Genomic DNA, 19,986 nt, shown 5'->3' on the forward strand with positions numbered 1-19,986 from the left:
ATCAGATTGAATACTTATGTGATACCGCGTCTAATATTAATTTCACTAGATTTATCACTAATAATACTTTTAATATCAATGTTCCTCTCAACCTATTAGTCAATTATTTAAGTGAAGAGATAAGCATGATTAAAATATTAAGTTGCGCTTGCGTCGCTTTACTTTGCGCGATTTCTGTTCAGTGTCAAAATGTTGACTGGCGTAAGTAATAATATTGTTAATTTAATATTCTTGTAAGGTTGCTCCGTCTTCTACTCGTCAATTTTCTAAGTTCTAACTTAGACGGTAATTACGTCTATGGGCCTGAAGAACCCTTTTGGTGACTCTAGCTAGAGTGGACTAGTAGACTCTAGAGTAAGTAGGTATAATATGTATATTCTAGAGTAGAGTAGCACTGAATAGGTTGTTGGAAGTGTAACTGGGAGAGATGTGACCATGTACTTCAACGTCATAAGCGCTGCTGTTTTGCTGCCTTCAACCAAGTTCTTCATAGCAAACCTTCATTGACACCTGATGAACAAAGGTATGTTTAATGGCTTGCGCTCTGTTACATCTCAGAAGGCTCTGATAGCCTAGCGGTTGGGACGTCCGCCTTCTAATTGGAGGTCGGGGGTTCGATCCCGATCGACCTCTTTTCGGAGTTATGTGTGTTTTACTTAATTAAATATTACTTGCTTTAACGGTGAAGGAAAACATCAAGAGGAAACCTGCATACCTGAGAGTTCTCCATAATGTTCTCAAAGGTGTGTGAAGTCTACCAATCCGCACATGGCCAGCGTGGTAGACTATGGCCAAAACCCCTCTCACTCTGAGAGGAGACCCGTGCTCTGTAGTCAGCCGGTGACGGGTTGATCATGATGATGACATCTCAGCAACGTACTAACCTACTTTTTTTATTTTTTTTATTTAGATACAAGTTAGCCCTTGACTGCAATCTCACCTGGTGGTAAGTGATGATGCAGTCTAAGATGATAGCGGGCTAACCTGGAAGGGGTATGGCAGTTTTTATTAAACCCATACCCCTTTGGTTTATACACGGCATCGTACCGGAACGCTAAATCGCTTGGCGGCACGGCTTTGCCGGCAGGGTGGTAACTAGCCACGGCCGAAGCCTCCCACCAGACCAGACCAGAAATTTAGAAATTATAAAATTCCAAACCCCTGCCAGGAATCGAACCCGGGACCTCCCACTATTAAGACCACAGCGCTCACCACTGCGCCAGGGAGGTCGTCTACTGATTTCATTTAAACCTAGGCGGACTAAATTGGCTAGGTGCCTTCAGTTTGCTTGCATAGAGGTTAATTAAATGTTGTTATCAGGGTCGCAAGCATGCTTGGTGGACCACAGTGCTTACTACGCGCAGGTAATGCAAGAAGCGTTCAGAATAATAGAAAAAGATGTCAAATGGTGCAATATGAAGATGTTGGACAGAGGTCAAGCGATCAAGTAAGCTATCGTAGTTTTCGTACGTCGTGTTGCAATTGATAGTTTAGTAGGTCAATATGTTATGGCACTCAATAACAACCCAATTGTTTTAGATAGATAGATAGATAGATTCTTTATTTTGCGTTTCACATGCATTCACTTACTTACAATAAAGACATGAGTTACATATGAGACCCTGTAAGGGTCTGTTACCCTGTTATAGCAAAACATAGGTTATTATAATTATTAGATAATTCGCTTTTACACTTAATTCACTGTACCTACCTTAATTGGTATATATATTTTTTTATTTTTTATTATTACAATAAAACTTAAAGCTAGCCTTATCTAATTACTATATAAATCATGACCGCGTGGAATGGTGCCAAGAATACTGGCTGCATATCCGCGCTGGACAGCCAGGCTGATCCGTTGCGCAAAAAATGAGCCAGCCCTTCTGTCACCAGATGAGGCTATTAATCGCGGTGAAATGTCTCGTAAAAAAATTTTAGCACTAAGACTCCATGGCCCCAGGGTCTCCACGGCAAACGGCACAAAAATGTAACTCTCTATAAGAGAGGCATACTTGCGCCGCTTGCCGTTTTCAGCTGTTTCTGCTGCGGCTCCCGGTCTTGATGCTGTCTTCCTGATATGACACGGGGCCAATGTGTCAACGTAAGTTGCGTCCCACATTAGCGCCCGTCCCCGTTCCCAGGGAACCAGCGTCAATATTAATTAATTCACTTAGATATGTAATATTTACAATATTCTTAAATTATAATAACAATAATTACAAGAACGAAACAGCAGTAGATTTGAATTTTTAAAATAACTTTAACTTGCTAATATAGATTCATTTACATATAAGTAAGTATTATTGGTGCAAAAGAGCGGTGATATACAAGAGTAGTGATAGCCTAATGGTTAAGACGTCGGCTTCTTATTTGGAGAGTTAGGGCTTCGATCCCGGGCGTGTACCTAACCTACCTCCTTACCCGCTAACTTCCGAAGTTAAGTGCGTTTTAAGCAAATAATTAGTATAGTACGCGACAGGTCGAGATGGCAATCGGGGGGGAACGCCCCGTGTCTTGTGGGTTTGCGGGGTGCCCCCCGTCTCATACCCCGTACTATCACTTGCTTTAACGGTGGCGAAAAACATCGTGAGGAAACCTGCATGCCTGAGAGTTCTCCATAATCTCAAGGGCGTGTGAAATGAAACCGTTCTCATTCCGAGACCCGTCCGTCGTGTTTGGTGTACAATCTAAAGATTGTGCACCAAACAGTAAATAATTTTGATTGAATCTTGTTTGTTTCAACAGCGAACGACTATTCAAATGGCATGCAACGGGCACTGTCAACTACACGAATGGATTCATTGTGTCCATCGAGAAAATCAACCTCACCGACATACAAGCTCAAGCGATTAGAACAACAGTCAACGGCACAGAAGAAAATACTCTGTACATTCAAGGGCATGTCACTCTGAACGAGCTTAATATTGGATTCGATGTCAATGCCAATTTAGACGACTCTGGGTCACATCGATTTACTGGAGAATATTCTCATAATCACGTTACGTTTCATACATCGGTTAGTATGGCTATTTTTAGGGTTCCGTGCCTTAAAAGGAAAAAAGGAACCCTTATAGGATCACTTCGTTGTCTGTCTGCCTGTCGTGTCTGTCAAGAAACCTATAGGGTACTTCCCATAGAATCATGAAATTTGGCAGGTAGGTAGGTCTTATAGTTCACGTAAGGGGAAAAATCCGAAAACCGTGAATTTGTGGTTACATCATTAAACAATTTAAAATGTGTTCATGAACAAATAAGTGAGTAATTAGTATTTTCAACTTTAGAACTAAAATTAATAAGTATTTATTTAGTGGAGTATCATAATATGAAAGGGCTTTACCTGTACATTTTACATTTACTGTACAACAAATTTATATTTATTTATATGCAAACCTAATAGTTTTTGTTTTTTCAATTGATAACTTAGCTGTTAACTTATCCTAGGTTAGGCACATACTTCTCGTTGATCTAGACTCATGAAAGGCAGGTAGTAATGTCTTACAGCGCTAGTAAAGGGGAAAATCGGAAACCCATGAAGTTGTGGTTGCCTGAGTACACAACAAAAAAAAGTAGGTATTATTTTTTGTACGATACGGAACCCTTCGAGTGCGAGTCGGACTCGCACTTGACCGTTTTTTATTCAAATATCTACCAAGCTTAAATCATTTTGCTGTGGGAATTTTCACACTGAAAACGATTGATTTTTTTTAATTTTAGATCACATGGAATCCAAGTCGTAAAGAGCTGTCCACAACGGGGAGGGTTCAGTCAATTGGAGTTGGTATTAATCGTCACATGAATTACAGGCCTGCCAACAATATCACGGAAATGCTCTCTAGAAGCGTGAGATCCCTCTGTATTAAAATATTTTTTCCAGCTTTGAAAAATCATGATATTTTTGACGGAAATTAAATTTTATACACGTACAAAAGATTTTGTGGATACATTTTTCTAAAATTGCTGCAACTTGATGAAAATCAACATTGTTAAGTAAATTTTTTTTTTTTAACTAGCTTATGCTCGCAACTTCGGCGTGGACTACACATATTTCAAACCCCATTTCACCCCTTAGGGGTTGAATTTTCAAAAACCCTTTCTTCGCGGATGCCTACGTCATAATAGCTATCTGCATGCCAAATTTCAGCGCAATCCGTCCAGTAGTTTGAGCTGTGTGTTGATAGATCAGTCAGTCAGTCAGTTAACTTTTCCTTTTATATATTTAGATTTCAATTTAAAAAAAGAATTAAGTGTTTACGTCATTTTACTTGTTAACAGTTCACGCCCCATGATCACGATGCCAGTTTCAGTAGATGGGCGCGAGAAATCATCGCGCCACGCATGTTGGAAGTTGCCAAGAACATAGAGTTTCCTTCCGTACGCTTCGACAGAAAATGCTGAAAATTCACTATTGTAATAATATATTTTGAAATAACTAATTAATTAATTTTATTTCAACACTTTTTTGCATACAAGAAAAGAGAATAAGTTTAGTTTAACAAGTTATATTTACTAACTAGCTGCGCCCCGCGGTGTTACCCGCGGTGAATAAGTTTGTGTACGTAAAAAATATTTGAACCATCAATACCTAACCTTATTATAAATGCGAAGTGTGTTTGTTTGTTGGTTTCTTAGTTTGTCCTTCAATCACGTCGCAACGGTGCAACGGATTGACGTGATTTTTTGGGTATAGAGAGTGACATAGGCTACTTTTTATCCCGGAAAATCATAGAGTTCCCACGGTATTTTTAAAAAACCTAATTCCACGCGGACGAAGTCGCTGGAATCAGCTAGTCAGCTAGTAATATTATTAATGTGAAAGTGTGGATGTTTGGATGTTTGTTTTTTCATCACGCTGCGCGCTGGACTGATTTGGCTGAAATTTGGAATGGAGATAGATTGTACCCTGGATTTTCTTCCAAAGGAAATCAAAGAGTTCCCGCGGAATTTTGGAAAACGTAGGTAAATCCACGCAGACGAAGTCGCGGGCATCAGCTTGTAAATAATATTGGACCATCCGCAGTTCCTGCATCACAATAGCTTAGGTGTGCTGTACTCTGCATCAACAGAATTGAGGAGCTCATGCTTGGAGTTTAATCATAGAGCTGTTGCTTGGTACCAGAAATTCCCGAATCCCCACGGATTAAGAGTTCAGTACCTTGCAGCATCAGGATTGAAGAGTTGTGATCCGAAGTTTAATGATGTAGTCTATGCTTCATAATTAAAATAATACTGATTTATCCGCAGTTCCTGAATCACAATAGTTTAGGAGTGCTGTCCTCTGCGTCCACAGAATTGAGGAGTTTGTACTTGGAATTTAACCATAAAGCTTAATTTCTTGGTACTTAAAATATTAATTCACCATCAGCAATCACCGAATCCCCATGGCTTAGGACTTAGGAGCTCAGTACCTTGCAGCATCAGGATTAAAGAGTTGGAACCTGAAGTTCAAATATGTAGTCTACGCTTGGTACCTAAAATAATATTATTGCACCATACGCAGTCCCTGAATCACAATTATAGTCTAGAACATCTGTACTCTGCATCAACAGGGTTGAGGAGTTGGGTCTTGGAGTCCAAGTCGTTGCTTGGTATCTACAATATTCATTCACTATGAACTCATCCTGGATCTTCGTAGCACGTGTATTTCGGTTTTTCAAAATCCCACGGGACCCATGGATTTTTACGGGATAAAAGATAGCCAACGTGTTGATTCAGAGTATAATCACATGAATATGAATACCTACATTTATTTTTGTAATGTAACCACAAATTCACTGTTTTCGGATTTTTTCCTTTACTTATGTCCTACTCTGTGCTTATATGCTACTAGCTGATCCCTGCGGCTTCGCCCGCGTGTATAATATAGCCTATGTCACTCAGGAATAATGTAGCTTTCTATTGGTGAAAGAATTTTCAAAATCGGTTCAGTAGTTCCAGAGATTACTCCCTACAAACAAACTTAACGACATTACCTCTTTATAATATTAAGTATAGATAAGACCTACCTTCAAAATTTCATTATTCTTGTTTCAAATTTCAAATTTCATAAACGGATAGTCAGACAGACAACGAAGTGATCCTATAAGGGTTCCTTTTTTCCTTTCGAGGTACGGAACCCTAAAATCAAGTACATAATCCTGTACGATGGTACGGAAACCTTTGTGAGCTTTGGCCGATTTTTAGGGTTCCGTACCTCAAAAGGAAAAACGGAACCCTTATAGGATCACTTTGTTGTCTGTCTGTCTGTCAAGAAACCTAGAGGGTACTTCCCGTTGACGTAGAATCATGAAATTTGGCAGGTAGGTGGGTCTAATAGCTGGTATTAGGGGAAAAATCTGAAAATCGTGAATTTGTGGTTACATAACACAAAAATTGTGGTCATAACCTAATAATTAGTATTTTCAATTTTCGAAGTAAGATAACTATATCAAGTGGGGTATCATATGAAAGGGCTTCACCGGTGCATTCTAAAACAGATTTTTATTTATTTTTATGCAATATAAAAATAATTTTATTTATTATTAAATGTCGAAAAATACGACTAGAGTACGGAACCCTCGTTGCGCGAGCCTGACTCGCACTTGGCCGGTTTTTTTATAGACCGTACCGTTAATTATTGTCTTTATGAGTCTTGAGTACTTACTTTCTTGAAATAATCTTCTATTTATTTAATAACACAGGTCCATATGTCATATAATTATTAAGTGCTAGACGATGCCCGCAACTTCGAACAACAACGAAACTTTTTGATTTTCTGCGATAAAAAGTAGCCTATGTCACTCTCCAGGTCTTTATCTATATCCATACATCAAATCACGTCAATCCGTTGCACCGTTGCGACGTGATTGAAGGACAAATCAACAAACCAACAAACCAATAAACCAACAAACCAACAAACCAACAAACATACACACACAAATCAATAAATCTGAATATTATATATATTAAACATGATACCTATTGATAAGGGTTGAAAAAAATCAGTCAAGTTCGAGTTGGACTCGCACAAAAAGGTTTCCGTACTATCGTACAAGAAATAACACTATTTAATTATTTTTTTAATTTTCATACCGGCAATTTTGAAATTTGGTAATAGAAATACACATTCTGTGAAAATTTCTGGTATCTACCTATTATGGTTCACGAGATAGGTACAGCCCGCTGACAGACATACGGACGGACGAACAGCAGAGGCTTAGTAATATGGTCCTGTTGGCACCCTTCCGGTACGGAACCCTAAAAATATAAACGTTGACGTACTAACTAGATAGTAGGTACCTATTCAATCACAAGATAAGTAGGTACAAAGTACCAAGAAATCAAGTGAGTGCCAACCAGTACGTCGTTTAGCGTCTCATAACAAACAAGAGATAATGTGTCCTGTAATAATATATTTTATTTTAGTTTCTATAACAATTATTGTGTTTCTATTGTTTTATGATCGCTATAATATAAACTTTCGACAAATAAGTAAAATTCCTGGACCAAAGAGGTGGCCTATTATTGGGAATTCATTTCATTTCTTGTTACCTCCAGGTAAGTGCATCGCGGAGAAAAATACATCGAACACTTGAAAAGAGCAACCGACGAGTTTCTTGCTGGTTCTTCTCGGTAGGAACGGCATTCCAAACCAATGGCAAATTATTTGACGATTCAAAAGCACTTGTAAAAGTTTACTTGAATAAAAATATATCCTATTCTATTCTAAAAATTAACGAGAACTCTCAGGCATGCCGGTTTCCTCACTGTTATAGTTCACCGCTAAAACAACTAATATTTCAACGCAAAAACTCCTAAAACTTAGAGGTGCGTGCCCGGGACCGATCCCCAATTATTCCTCGTAGGTTAGGAGAACAAAGTCATAGCAACTAGTAATACTAGTATACAGTATCTGCAGGTATCTATGTGAAACTCTGGCAAATTTATCAAAAAAATAACCCCTGAATACTGAAAGTTTCTCTAAGTATATAAAATGAAAAGGTGACTGACTGACTGACTAGCTGGTTGATCTATCAATGCACATCTCGAACTACTGGACGGATCGGGCTTAACTTTGGCATGCAGATAGTTTATGATGTAGGCATCCGCTAAGAAAGGATCTTTGAAAATTCCCCTAAGGGGTTGAAATAAGGGTTTAAAATTTGTGAAGTCCACGCGGACAAAGTCGCGAACATAAACTAGTTTCTCTATATAATGAGTCTGGTTTTGTAAGAAGCATTTTAGCAAATATCAAAAACAGACACTTGATGATAAAGCTTATTTCGTGGTTTAACATAATACCCATTTTATACAATACAAGACACTTGATATTTAAGAAGCTCTTAAAAATATGGCTTGATTTTCAAAAATTCTTTTCTATCGGATGCTCACGACAGCTAAGTCTGCCAAAAATCAGCCAGATCCGTCCAGTGGTTTGAGCTGTGCGTCGGCACAGTCAGTCGCCTTTACCTATTATATTTTAGAATCTATGAGCCATTACGCACGGTCGATAGTTGCTCGGCGATGCAACTCGGCAACTCAGTCGACGTCGACCGAGTATCTGTAATAGGTGCCCACGCACCTGAGCTGCGCTGCACTGCACTTTACCTCGCGGCACAGAGCGTCAAAATATTATTTCTATCATTTTGTATGGTGCATATCGCACTAGAGCGGCGCTGCACAGCGCTTCACCGCGCGTCGCTGCCCGTCGCGGCTGGGGAGAATATTGTGAAGCGCAGCGCAGTGATGCGCAGTGTAGCGACCCTAGTGCGACATACCCAGCGCGGCGGCGCGGCGCGTCGCTTCAGTATGCGTACGGCACTCGGATAAGATATACGCGCATCGTGTTAAGTATTTAATGTACAGGCATGATACACCTCAAAATAAACAATTGTAGTTTTAATTTTTGGCACATGACGTGATCCTTTTGCTCTTAGAAGTATATCCTCAAAAGTCCCAACCCCTAGGATGTCAGCTTCTCCCCTTCCCCTCTTCAATGTCGCTCATCTTGCGACGACGTTGTTGCTCGTACGCGAACGTGCACAGCAAGTGACTCGAGCTGTCGCTTACTGCAGTTGTAGTGCGATACAACAATTAAAGATCGTCGACTAGTTGCCGGGCGACTAGTCGACCGTGCGATGGCTCTAAAACATCCGCTCTTTTATTTCAGATGCATTATTTCTATTTATTCGAACACTGTACAAAAATTATGGAGGGTTTAATCAAATACACGCTATAAATTTCTGGGCTGTGGGTGTGTACAATCCAGAAGATATTGAGGTAGGTCTAGTCGTGATTAGGTAAGAATGAAACTTTATTTTATTTTTATTTATTGGACACACAAAACAGATTATGACAATAATAACTGAGTAATATAAGCCATGACTTATAAATCTAGTCACTTTCCAAAAACAGTGTGTACAAAAGCAGTTAATATTATTTAAGGGACGTGTCACTACTCACTATTAAACAATGCAGTAGGTATAATGCAAGAAAATAGAACTAAACATTTTGATAAAAATCGAACACTAAATAAAGTACTTAGTACATGTTATTTTGATAGTTATTCTACAAAACAAATATTGAATTATTATGTAATGACGTCATATAAAACCTCAAAACTACAATAAAAAGTCTAATAGAGAGAGAGTCGGCGCGTGCCAGACCTTAGTTATTGTATAATAGCTGAAAGTTTCTCTGCGTATTGTCCCCAACACAGGGAGGAACGATCAGCAACTATGAAGTTTGGATCATAGTGGCTTTGGGTGATAACAGGTAATAAAGATGTAAGAAATCCTACGACTAATTTTTTTTATATTTTCTTCGGAATATTAGAAATCACGTCATGCATTGCGAGACACTTAGCATGGTGGCAACCCCCTGCAAGACACCCTTAAAAGTTTAATAAATTGTTAAAATTTAAGGGTGTCAGGCAGGGGAATGCGAATACAAATGTTTGCACATATTTTTTTAAAGTTAAAGAAAATTGATTAAAAATTAAAACTTCGATTAAAATTACTGAACTTTCACTTCCTTATTTCAGAAAATATTGTCATCGGTTCGTTACAATAATAAATTGCAACCGTACGGTTTTCTGAAACCGTGGCTGGGCGAAGGTCTATTAACAAGTAATGGTAAGTATTAGTCGAGTCCATTTCATCATCATCATGATCAACCCATATCGCCAACGAAGAAGTAACCCTAAGTAATACGAAAAGAGTTGAATTTATCTCTAAACTAGCTTAAGCCCGCGACTTCATTTGCGTGGACTTTCATCACTTTAAAACCCCTATTTTACCTCCTTAGGGGGTGAATTTTAAAAAATTCTTTCTTAGTGGATGTCTACGTCATAATAGCTATCTGCATGTCAAATTTCAGCCTGATCCGTCCAGTTAGTACTTAGTTAGTTTGAGCTGTGCGTTGATACATCAGTCAGTCAGTCAGTCAACTTTTCGTTGTATATATTTAGATTGTTGAGTTTGTATTCCAGGTTTGAAGTGGCACCAACGTCGTAAGTTATTGACGTCAGCTTTTCACTTCAACATTTTAAAGAAGTATTTCAGAACGTTTACAGAACAAGCAGAACATTTTCTGGAGAAGGTAGAAGCGGAGGTTGGCAATCCAAAGACTGACATTCAGCCCTTGATAAGCTTTACAACTCTGCGTGTTATGTGTGGTTGGTTTTTAATTGGATTTTTTTAAATATAGACTCGCGCTTGGCTGCAATCAGACTTGCTGGCAAGTGATGATGGAGCATAAGATGGAGCACGCTTGCATAGAAGATGCCTAATCACTCTTAACTTGAAGGTAGCCATATTAAAATTGAAACTGATGCTGACAGGGCGTTCCGTATCCCGAATTAGAAACAAGGATTCGGGCGGTTCGAATTATTAGAGGAGGCAATTAATCGTTTCTTAGGGGATGAATTTTCAAAACTCCTTTCTTAGCGGATGCCTACAGCATAATAGCTACATGCCAAATTTTAGCCCGATCCGTCTAGTAGTTTGAGCTGTGCGATGATAGTGATCTATCATCAGTCAGTTTAGATTATATTTTGGTCACAGCAATACAAAAAAAATACATTTTACAGAAACGACTATGGGAACCTCGATGAACGATGGAATAGAATCTGTTATAAGAAAATATTTGAAAGCCATAGAAATCATTGGAGAGTCTGTTGTGAAAAGAATGTGCAGAATCTGGCTTTATTTTAATTTTTTCTTTAATTTGTCAACAATTGGACGCAATCAAAATGAAGCTTTATTGGATTTGCATTCATTTACAAATAAAATTATTAAAGAAAGAAAAGAATTTTTGAAAGGCTTAAAAAACAATCAACTAGAAGATGATGAAAGCACTGGTAAAAAAGGAAGACTGGCAATGCTGGATTTGCTGCTTGAGAATGAGAAATTAGGTAACATAAATATTGAAGGAATTAGAGAAGAAGTTGATACATTTATGTTTGAGGTAAGTTTGTGTTTGCAAATTTTTTTATGGAAAGACATTTTCGTCCCTACAAGATCATTGAATTAAATTACGAAATAACTAATGAATACCTACTAACTAATTTCAAAAAATCGTGTTAAAATAAAATCTTATCCACTTAAAGATTATTTGCAAAAAACGATGATCTAATTATTTTAAGTTAATTTGATTTTGTTGTTGTTACTTTAGCTACAATGTTTATAAATAAATCTAAAAGCAAAATTTGTTTATCTTTTTTTATATATTGTTGTTTTTTCAGGGTCATGACACTACTGCTATGGCGTTATCATTCTTTATGATGGCGATTGCTAATGAGCCTGCAGTGCAAGTACGTTGAAATATTAAGTAAACTTTTAGCATATTATCATCTATTTAATTTATCTTAATTACATCAGTTATTTGTATATTTTATTAATTACACTTTGTTTTGATTTTAACAAAGGAAAAACTTCTCACGCTATTTTATTTTGTGTTTTTATTCAGATAGACGGCTTAAGCTTATTTCACACTACGGGATACAAATTATGTTATAATCCGCTCAATATTGGCGTTCCCAACATTCGTACCAATTTTTAGAGTAAAATTTGGTACGATACTTAAACTTTTAATCCAGCTATAACTAGCTGTAGTATAATTTTATTTTCTCAGCATGATTCTTTCCCAGACTTCCATCCTTTCGAGTTATCGAAATAGTATAACTTTTCAGGATAAAATATATGAGGAAATGCAAAATATTTTTGGAAGCTCTCAACGTTCAGCCACAATGCAAGATCTAAGCGAGATGTCTTATTTAGAATGTTGTATTAAAGAATCCTTACGATTATATCCCAGCGTGCCTTTTATATCACGATTTGTTACTGAAGAATTAAATCTGAGTGAGTACCTGCAATTTCTCTATTTCAAAATTTGGCTGATGGGACTTTATCTTTATTAAATTACCTTATGGATAGTACGTATATTTCCAACAAGTAAGTGATTGTGTTATATACATTTTGTATTAAGATGAACTGAACTGAAATACCTGGCAGTTTCAGCTAAACTTTAAAAGAATGTGAACTATCATGAACTAGTCGCTTTAGTTTGTCATACTCCTCTACTAGGTATATTGTTATAGTTACATACAAAAACAACAACCTCCTCTTCAAAATCGCCTTCAAAGTTTTAGGCAAATAGATTTTATTTAGCAGCTAAAGAAAGTGGTAGCTTAAGGTTGCAGTATAAACCATTAGATAGATATCATTAGCATGAAGTCGCATTATTATTTTTCTTTTTAAAATATCGTCAAATTTGTTTTCCAGGTGGCTACACAGTGCCAGAAAACACCAACTATCACATATTCATTTATGATTTGCATCATCGCGCTGACTTATATCCTGAACCAGAACGCTTTATCCCCGAGCGGTTCCTGCCAGAAAACTGCGTTGATCGTCATCGTTACGCCTTCATACCCTTTAGTGCGGGACCTAGGAACTGCATCGGTAATATTTTATTTAAGTACTTTTGTTTCAACTGGTTTGAGCTTACCACAGAGGAGGAGTAAGGATATGATATTACATGCAATGGTTCAACGAAGCCGTCTATAGTCTAGACAGAGCAATCGTGCGGTAAGTGCGGGACAAAGGAGCAGGAGCGATCTGAACTGGTGTATGGTATGACGGATTATCGTGGTCGTCATTTACCAAGAAATCATAGGCATTGGACTACTGTAAGTATATCTGTTCATACTGAGCTTATACTCTGTGTACCTTTTCTGTGCAGATATGTCTATCTTCGATATCTACATAATTGCAAAGATGTTTCTGCGATTTTTGCAAATGCCACTAAGTGCAAGTCCCTGTCTCGCTGGGCTAGGAGTTTTGCATTGCTGACCGGGTGTTGAAATCACAAATTGTTAGAAAAATCGTCTCGATTTCTCAAACAATCGGGATCTTTCTTCCGGATAGGTTTAAATGTGAGACACCATGATCCAGTTGTTGAACACTGATATTTTAAATGACTGACTGAGTACTTATGGACTGGGTAATTTATGTACCTACCTACCTACTTTAAAAATGGACCAGTTTCTTTTGTTTTTCGATCTCCGAAAGTTTCACAAGATCAGACTTACGGTTAGTTTGTAACAGAATTACTGTGATTTTTCAATTTCAATTTCAAATTCAATTTCAGGTAAAAAATTTGCGATGCTTGAAATGAAGACATTGATATCAAGTCTGATAAGAAGATTTCGATTGGAACCTGTCACAAAGCCATCCGATTTGAAATTTAGAACTGATCTAGTATTACGTACATATAATCAACCGATCTACGTCCGCTTCTGCAAGAGGTTCAGCGACGGACAGCCATCTTAAGTGCAGCAACTTAGGTGTGGATGTGACCTGCCCCCCGATTGTGTAACAATAACGTAAGTATTTATCGTAATCGTAATGGACAGCAAATTCTCCCTCTAGAATAGATGAGTTCGCTGTTCACATTTTTTCAGTCATCAAGGGGCAGCATTCGCTACGGATTACGCGTAATTGTAATCGCTAGCGAATTCTGCCTGTTACAAATGAATGAATACGTTTTTCTTACACGATAGGGGGTAAGAATGTATCCAATCCTCTTTCGTTTCGCGATTATATTATACCTTTTCCATAAAACTTGCAAAAGCTTGGATATAGCTTGTAAGATGGATAGTTCGTGATAGGAAACTATGTCCTCATAGTTGCTAAGTAGGTATTGTTACTAACACATTAGACGATGAACTTTTCTATGTCAAATAAGTATTAACTTTCGATTTTGTCTGAATCAATAAAAACACATTTAGGTACCTACCTACCCACACTTTTGACAAAATAATATAATGTAGGTACATTTTTCAGGAGTTAGTTGTTAAGATCCTATGATTTTAAGTCCCCTTTTTGGTTTAAGTCTAAGACTGATGGATAAATAAAATTATAAGATACTAACTAGCTGATGCCCGCGACTTCGTCCGTATTTACGTTTTTCAAAATCCCGCGGGCACTCTTTGATTTTCCGGGATAAAAAATAGCCTATGTGTTAATCCGGGGTATAAGCTATCTCCATTTAAAATTTCATCCAAATCCTTTCAGCCGTTTTTGCGTGATTGAGTAACAAACGTCCAAACATCCACACTTTAACATTTATAATATTATTAGGATATTAGGATTATTTTGTTCTTGTTAAAACTGATAGCTAATAGAAATTTTGTAAATCACATCACCATCACATATTTTAGGTAGATACCTATATAAATACACAGGAAATAAATAAAATATAGTTATTGATATGTAACTTTTTATTTAGCTCGTTAGTCGTTGATACTGATTATATTATATTATTATTTAATTCTTACTAATAAAGATTGATTAAACTGACCTACCTACCTACTTATCGTTAATGTGGAATTAATGTTGGTAGGTACTTGATATAAAATCTACGAGTAGGTAAATCAAAATAATATTAAAAATAAGTACTATAGGTACCTACTTAGTTTAAAAATAATTTAATACCTATGCTGAAGGATCTGGGAATCTGCATTATTATTCAAGAAAATAACCGACTACTATAATAGCTGGGTATAGATAGAGGTCACGAGTTACATGAGTTACGACGTACCTATAAATTAGGTAAGTACCTACCTTATTATCATAAAATAAAATATTGGTAAGTAATTTAGGTAAGTACCTAAGTACCTTCATAGTGAGTTCATACATAAGTGTTTTTTCCAATTTTTTTATAAAAATAATACAATAAAACTTAAAGCTACACTTATACACTGCCCGCGTGCCCGCGTGGAATGGTGCCAACTGCCAAGAATACTGGCTGCATTTCTGCGCTGGACAGCTAGGCTGATCCGTTGCGCAAAAAATGAGCCAGCCCTTCTGTAACCAGATGAGGCTATTAATCGCGGTGAAATGTTTCGTAAAATTTTTTTTAGCACTAAGACTCCATGGCCCCAGGGTCTCCACGGCAAACTAATGTAAATCTGGATAAGAGAGGCATAATATTATCTACCTACTTGCCAAAAAAAATAGACATAAATTTTATTTTCAAATTCTCCTTGACGGCGAGCTCCGATCTTTAATTTGATCCTTTTTTGCCTGTCGGATTTAGGTGGGGGCTTCACTTACTAAGTTACTACATAATTTATCCCACTGCTGTACATAGATCTCTTATAGGGACTTCCACACATCACGCTCTTGCGCCGCCGCGCCGCCTGAATCCAGCGACTCCTTGCGATTCGTTTGATGTCATCTGTCCACCTAGTGGGGGTCTGCAAACACTGCGCTTTCCGATGCGAGGTTGCCATTCTAGCATCTTGGAACTCCAACGTCTATCGATTTTTAGGGTTCCATACCTCAAAAGGAAAAACGGAACCCTTATAGGATCACTTTGTTGTCTGTCCGTCTGTCTGTCTGTCAAGAAACCTACAGCGTACTTCCCGTTTACCTAGAATCATGAAATTTGGCAGGTAGGTAGATCTTATAGCTAACATTTGGGGAAAAATCTGAAAACCGTGAATTTAGGGTTAGATCACACAAAAAATATTAAATTGTGGTCATAAACTAATAATTAGTATTTTCAACTTTCGAAGTGAGTGACTATATCAAGTGGGGTATCATATGAAAGGTCTTCACTTGTACATTTTAAAACAGATTTTATTTATTTTTATGCATCATAGTTTTTGATTTATCGTGCAAAATGTCGAAAAAATACGACTGTTGTACGGAACCCTCGTTGCGCGAGCCTGACTCGCACTTGGCCGGTTTTTTAAACTATGTGCCCTGGCCCTGCCCATTGCTAATTTGCTACTTCGCAAATCGCAATCTGTTGAGCTACATGTCGGTTTTCTGGTTCTCGTAGGAGGTTCTCCACATTTCTGATTAGATCACATAGCGAACCTTACTATTACTTGTTATGTGCATTCTGTATCTTTTTTTCTTCTCATTCTCAGAGTTTAATGTTTCTACTTATAGTTATTTTTCAATTTAGTTCATTCTCGTCATTTTAAGTAATGTAATAGGTATAACTATACCTATTTGAGTTTGTTTAGTTTGCAATTCTTGCTATTTTAACTATAAATGGATTAGTTGTTTTGATACCTATACTGCCATTATTTCCGTATTCTGATCATGCGTTTTTTTATTCCATAACATCTGAAATGGTAAAATTTGTTATTAGATTTCGTAAAATTACCTTTCTACGATCCCTATGATAAGTTTAACCTAATTATACATAATAGGTACTTATTTACTTAAGCTACCTAAATAGGCAAAGTTAGAATTTAATAATTTTGAAAATGAATCGTGCCTAGTTATCTAGTAAGAAAAAATTGAATTGTTAATGTATGGCACTAAAATTACCTACCTGTCGATGTCGGCTGGAAAACAGTTGTTCTGTTTGGCGGCCACTTTAATTAGGGACGAAAGTAACGTTCGCGTTACGACACCGCCCAATAAAAGGTCTGAGCTAACTACTCTCTATGGAGTTTTACTTTTTTTACATGAATACAGAATATGGGAAATTTAATAAATCTACGATTAGGTAGTTTGTATTGTAAGTGATATTTATTACATAGGTACCTTGAGGGCTTTCCTAAATTTAGTGGACATTAGGCTAAAAAGTATCGGATTCAAGACGATACTGAACCAGCTGTTGACTAGCACAACCTTGTAGCCGATACCCCAGAACTGAAAATAAGTAAAATAGGTAAGTAAGTAGGGTAAGGTAAGTACATATTGACGCTGGTTCCTCTTCCCTGGGAACGGGGACGGGCGCTAATGTGGGATGCAACTTGCGTGGACACATTTGCCCCGTGTCATATCAGGGAGACAGCATCAAGACCGGGAGCCACAGCAGAAACAGCTAAAAACGGCAAGCGACGCAAGTATGCCTCTCTTATCGAGAGTTACATTTTTGTTCCGTTTGCCGAGTAGAGACCCTAGGGTCATGGAGTCTTAGTGCTAATTTTTTGTTACGAGACATTTCACCGCGATTAATAGTCTCATCTGGTGACAGAAGGGCAACTCCTTGATTTTCCCGAATATTATAAGACACTTTTCAGGTCTTCGAATATACCTGTGCAAAAATCACGTCAATCAAGGACAAAACAACTAACAAACACACGTTTGCGTTATAATAATATGGATAAGTGGTGATGTTATGTGGAAGTGATTACAGTGGTAAAATGGTACTTAGTTTACGTAGTTAGTGGTGTGTACGGTACAAATACATACCTTCTCCATTTCCATCAGTTCCCTCATATCAAAATAGAATAAAAGTACTCGAAAAGTAAAGAATGGTAGCCAGCAGATTAAAAATGACAGCGTAATCGCTACTGAAAACAATAAAGCCATTATCAGTATGAGCAATAGTGTGCAAAATTTTCTAATTCTTCTTCAAATTGTGTACCTATGTCAATATTTAAAACTACCATCTTAGGTGTACCTACATACAGTACGCGGCCGAAAGTAATGTACATCGACCTTTAGAAGTAGATAGCAAATTTGCAGAGCTCTGTCTCTGTCGTTGAGACCGACAAAACGTCATATAGGTATGAATGACAGAGACAACGCTCTACAAAGCCGAAATGCCATTCTAAAGGCCGATGTACCTACATTACTTTCGGCCGAGTACCTACTGTAATTAATACATATTTTTCAGTAAAAACCGGCCAAGTGCGAGTCAGGCTCGCGCAATGAGGGTTCCGTACTACAGTCGTATTTTTTCGACATTTTGCACGATAATTCAAAAAACTATGATGCATAAAAATAAATAAAAATCTGTTTTAGAATGTACAGGTAAATACCTTTCATATGATACCCCACTTGATATAGTCACTCACTTCGAAAGTTGAAAATACTAATTATTAGTTCATGACCACAATTTAATTATTTTTTTGACAGACAGACAGACAGACAGAACCCTAAAAACGTCGTCAGTCTAAAAGTTCGCTCCTGTAACTGTTGCCCCTGGGCCAAAGGTTCCCAAAGGCCAAAGTTATTACTCTGAATGGAGATGGACAACCTTTGGATCAGGTAGGTCCCAGATCGCGGATCGTAGCTTTTTGCACTGACGATTTTCATGAACGTCGGCCGATGTTGTGCACAAAGCTCTACCACATGAGTCTATATCTACTCGTGTACATCTCAACTCACGACAGTGGGAGTAAAAGGTAGCTGTATATTTCCAGAGTGGCGTGGGCGTATTTAGATACTTAATTTTTTTCAGCCATGCGGACTCTGCAGTAGCGCGGCGCTGGCATTCCACGTCGCTAAGTCTAGAAGACTTGGTTCTGCGTATTCATCGTAATCGTAATCAGTAGCAAACTCTGCTTCTTGATTGGTTGAATGCGTTGTTCACATTTTTCACAGCCAATCAAGGGACAGAAATCGGCAGAATTTGCTCCCGTTACGATAACAATGAATTATGAATACTTACGTTTTTCTTACACAATCGCGGGGGACTAGTTCTATTCTATGTTTTATTCTTCGCTGAAGTAAACTTTCAGTTATGCTCTATAAGAATCTTGGTACGTCGCCGTCGTATCAAACCTATACATTTATCTGCTATTCACATTTATCTAGATAAAATCTAGACAAAAGGACTTACCTATAAGTTTATTCACTTTGCTCCTGTTGTCCCTATGGTTAAATATTGTCCTATTTGAATTCGATTTCTCGGTTATATTTACTTTCAACGCGATCATTATGTACACGAACAGCAGAATCCCCAAAGGCACAACAAAAGTCACTAAAGCCAAAATCCCATTAACCACTCTTGAAAATGGACTCGGCACCGTGAAACATACCGATAAGTGATCCGTCCTGATCAGTTCCACTGATAAAACCTCCGGTGTCGTCTCCAGGATTGCTATGATCCATATGATTACTATTACTTTCATCACTCTTTTCCAAGCCATCGATGACTTCAGCATTAGTGGATGCCATATCGCTATGTACCTCTCTATAGCGAGCGCAGTCACCACCAAAATGCTGTTATTAAACAACGCGATCACAAAGAAATAATGAATTTTGCAAGCGATTTCTCCAAACAAATATGCTTGGGCCAAGAACAAGTACACTTCGAGGAAAATAGCGAAGGATACTATTGCATCTGACACAGCCATGTTGAAGAGGTAAAAGTTGGTTGCCGTGTGCATCGTCCTGTCGTTGTAGATAACTATGCATGTTAGAAGGTTGCCAATCACGCCTACTACGAATATTGTCAATAAAACAGTAGAAATAGTAACTTGCAGCCAAATAGGGTCGGTTCCCATCGCCTTCCTCAAAAATAACGTCCATAACATCAAATTATAATATTCATTTTCTGAAGAATTTGTTAAATTGTGCATTTTAATTATTCACAGATTATTTGAGCCTTAATTTGTAAGACTCCTAATTTTTAACCGACTCGACTTCCAAAAAGGAGGTGGTTCTCAACTCGGCCCGTTTTTTTTGACTTTTTTTTGTACTAGATGTTTAAAACTTTACACTAATGTTCACGTTTACTGCGCTGTGCCGT

General features: G+C 37.6%; 3 protein-coding genes across 5 annotated transcripts; 2 read left to right on the plus strand and 1 right to left on the minus strand.

Moving 5' to 3' along the window:
- Positions 1-57: 57 nt before the first annotated feature.
- LOC117984509 (uncharacterized) lies at positions 58-4,427 on the plus strand. Of its 2 annotated transcripts, none has more exons than XM_034971141.2 (5): positions 58-201; positions 1,321-1,447; positions 2,746-3,016; positions 3,715-3,840; positions 4,273-4,427. In XM_034971141.2, the coding sequence occupies exons 1-5, from the start codon at positions 126-128 to the stop codon at positions 4,393-4,395; spliced, it is 723 nt and encodes a 240-aa protein (XP_034827032.1). In that variant the 5' UTR covers positions 58-125; the 3' UTR covers positions 4,396-4,427. The 2 variants fall into 2 exon arrangements, with proteins under 2 accessions (XP_034827032.1, XP_069356143.1); XM_069500042.1 differs by lacking the exon at positions 58-201 and adding an exon at positions 463-523.
- Positions 4,428-7,352: 2,925 nt separating this feature from the next.
- LOC117984512 (cytochrome P450 4C1-like) lies at positions 7,353-17,057 on the plus strand. Of its 2 annotated transcripts, XR_011237028.1 has the most exons (10): positions 7,353-7,533; positions 9,146-9,255; positions 10,019-10,109; positions 10,466-10,651; positions 11,066-11,442; positions 11,720-11,788; positions 12,167-12,335; positions 12,759-12,938; positions 13,627-13,861; positions 14,984-17,057. XR_011237028.1 is itself a non-coding variant. In XM_034971145.2 (9 exons), the coding sequence occupies exons 1-9, from the start codon at positions 7,371-7,373 to the stop codon at positions 13,806-13,808; spliced, it is 1,527 nt and encodes a 508-aa protein (XP_034827036.1). In that variant the 5' UTR covers positions 7,353-7,370; the 3' UTR covers positions 13,809-14,751. The 2 variants fall into 2 exon arrangements, 1 of the variants encoding a protein (XP_034827036.1); XM_034971145.2 differs by lacking the exon at positions 14,984-17,057 and having other exon boundaries at positions 13,627-14,751.
- Positions 16,554-19,684, minus strand: LOC117984513 (neuromedin-U receptor 2-like). Its single transcript, XM_034971146.2, has 4 exons — positions 19,075-19,684; positions 17,700-17,800; positions 17,046-17,153; positions 16,554-16,619 (listed from the first exon to the last, which is right to left on the minus strand). The coding sequence occupies exons 1-4, from the start codon at positions 19,622-19,624 to the stop codon at positions 16,566-16,568; spliced, it is 813 nt and encodes a 270-aa protein (XP_034827037.2). The 5' UTR covers positions 19,625-19,684; the 3' UTR covers positions 16,554-16,565.
- Between the last annotated feature and the right edge of the window lie 302 nt (positions 19,685-19,986).

The sequence above is a fragment of the Maniola hyperantus genome, chromosome 8, assembly GCF_902806685.2.
Source record: "Maniola hyperantus chromosome 8, iAphHyp1.2, whole genome shotgun sequence".
Taxonomy (NCBI): Eukaryota; Metazoa; Arthropoda; class Insecta; order Lepidoptera; family Nymphalidae; genus Maniola; species Maniola hyperantus.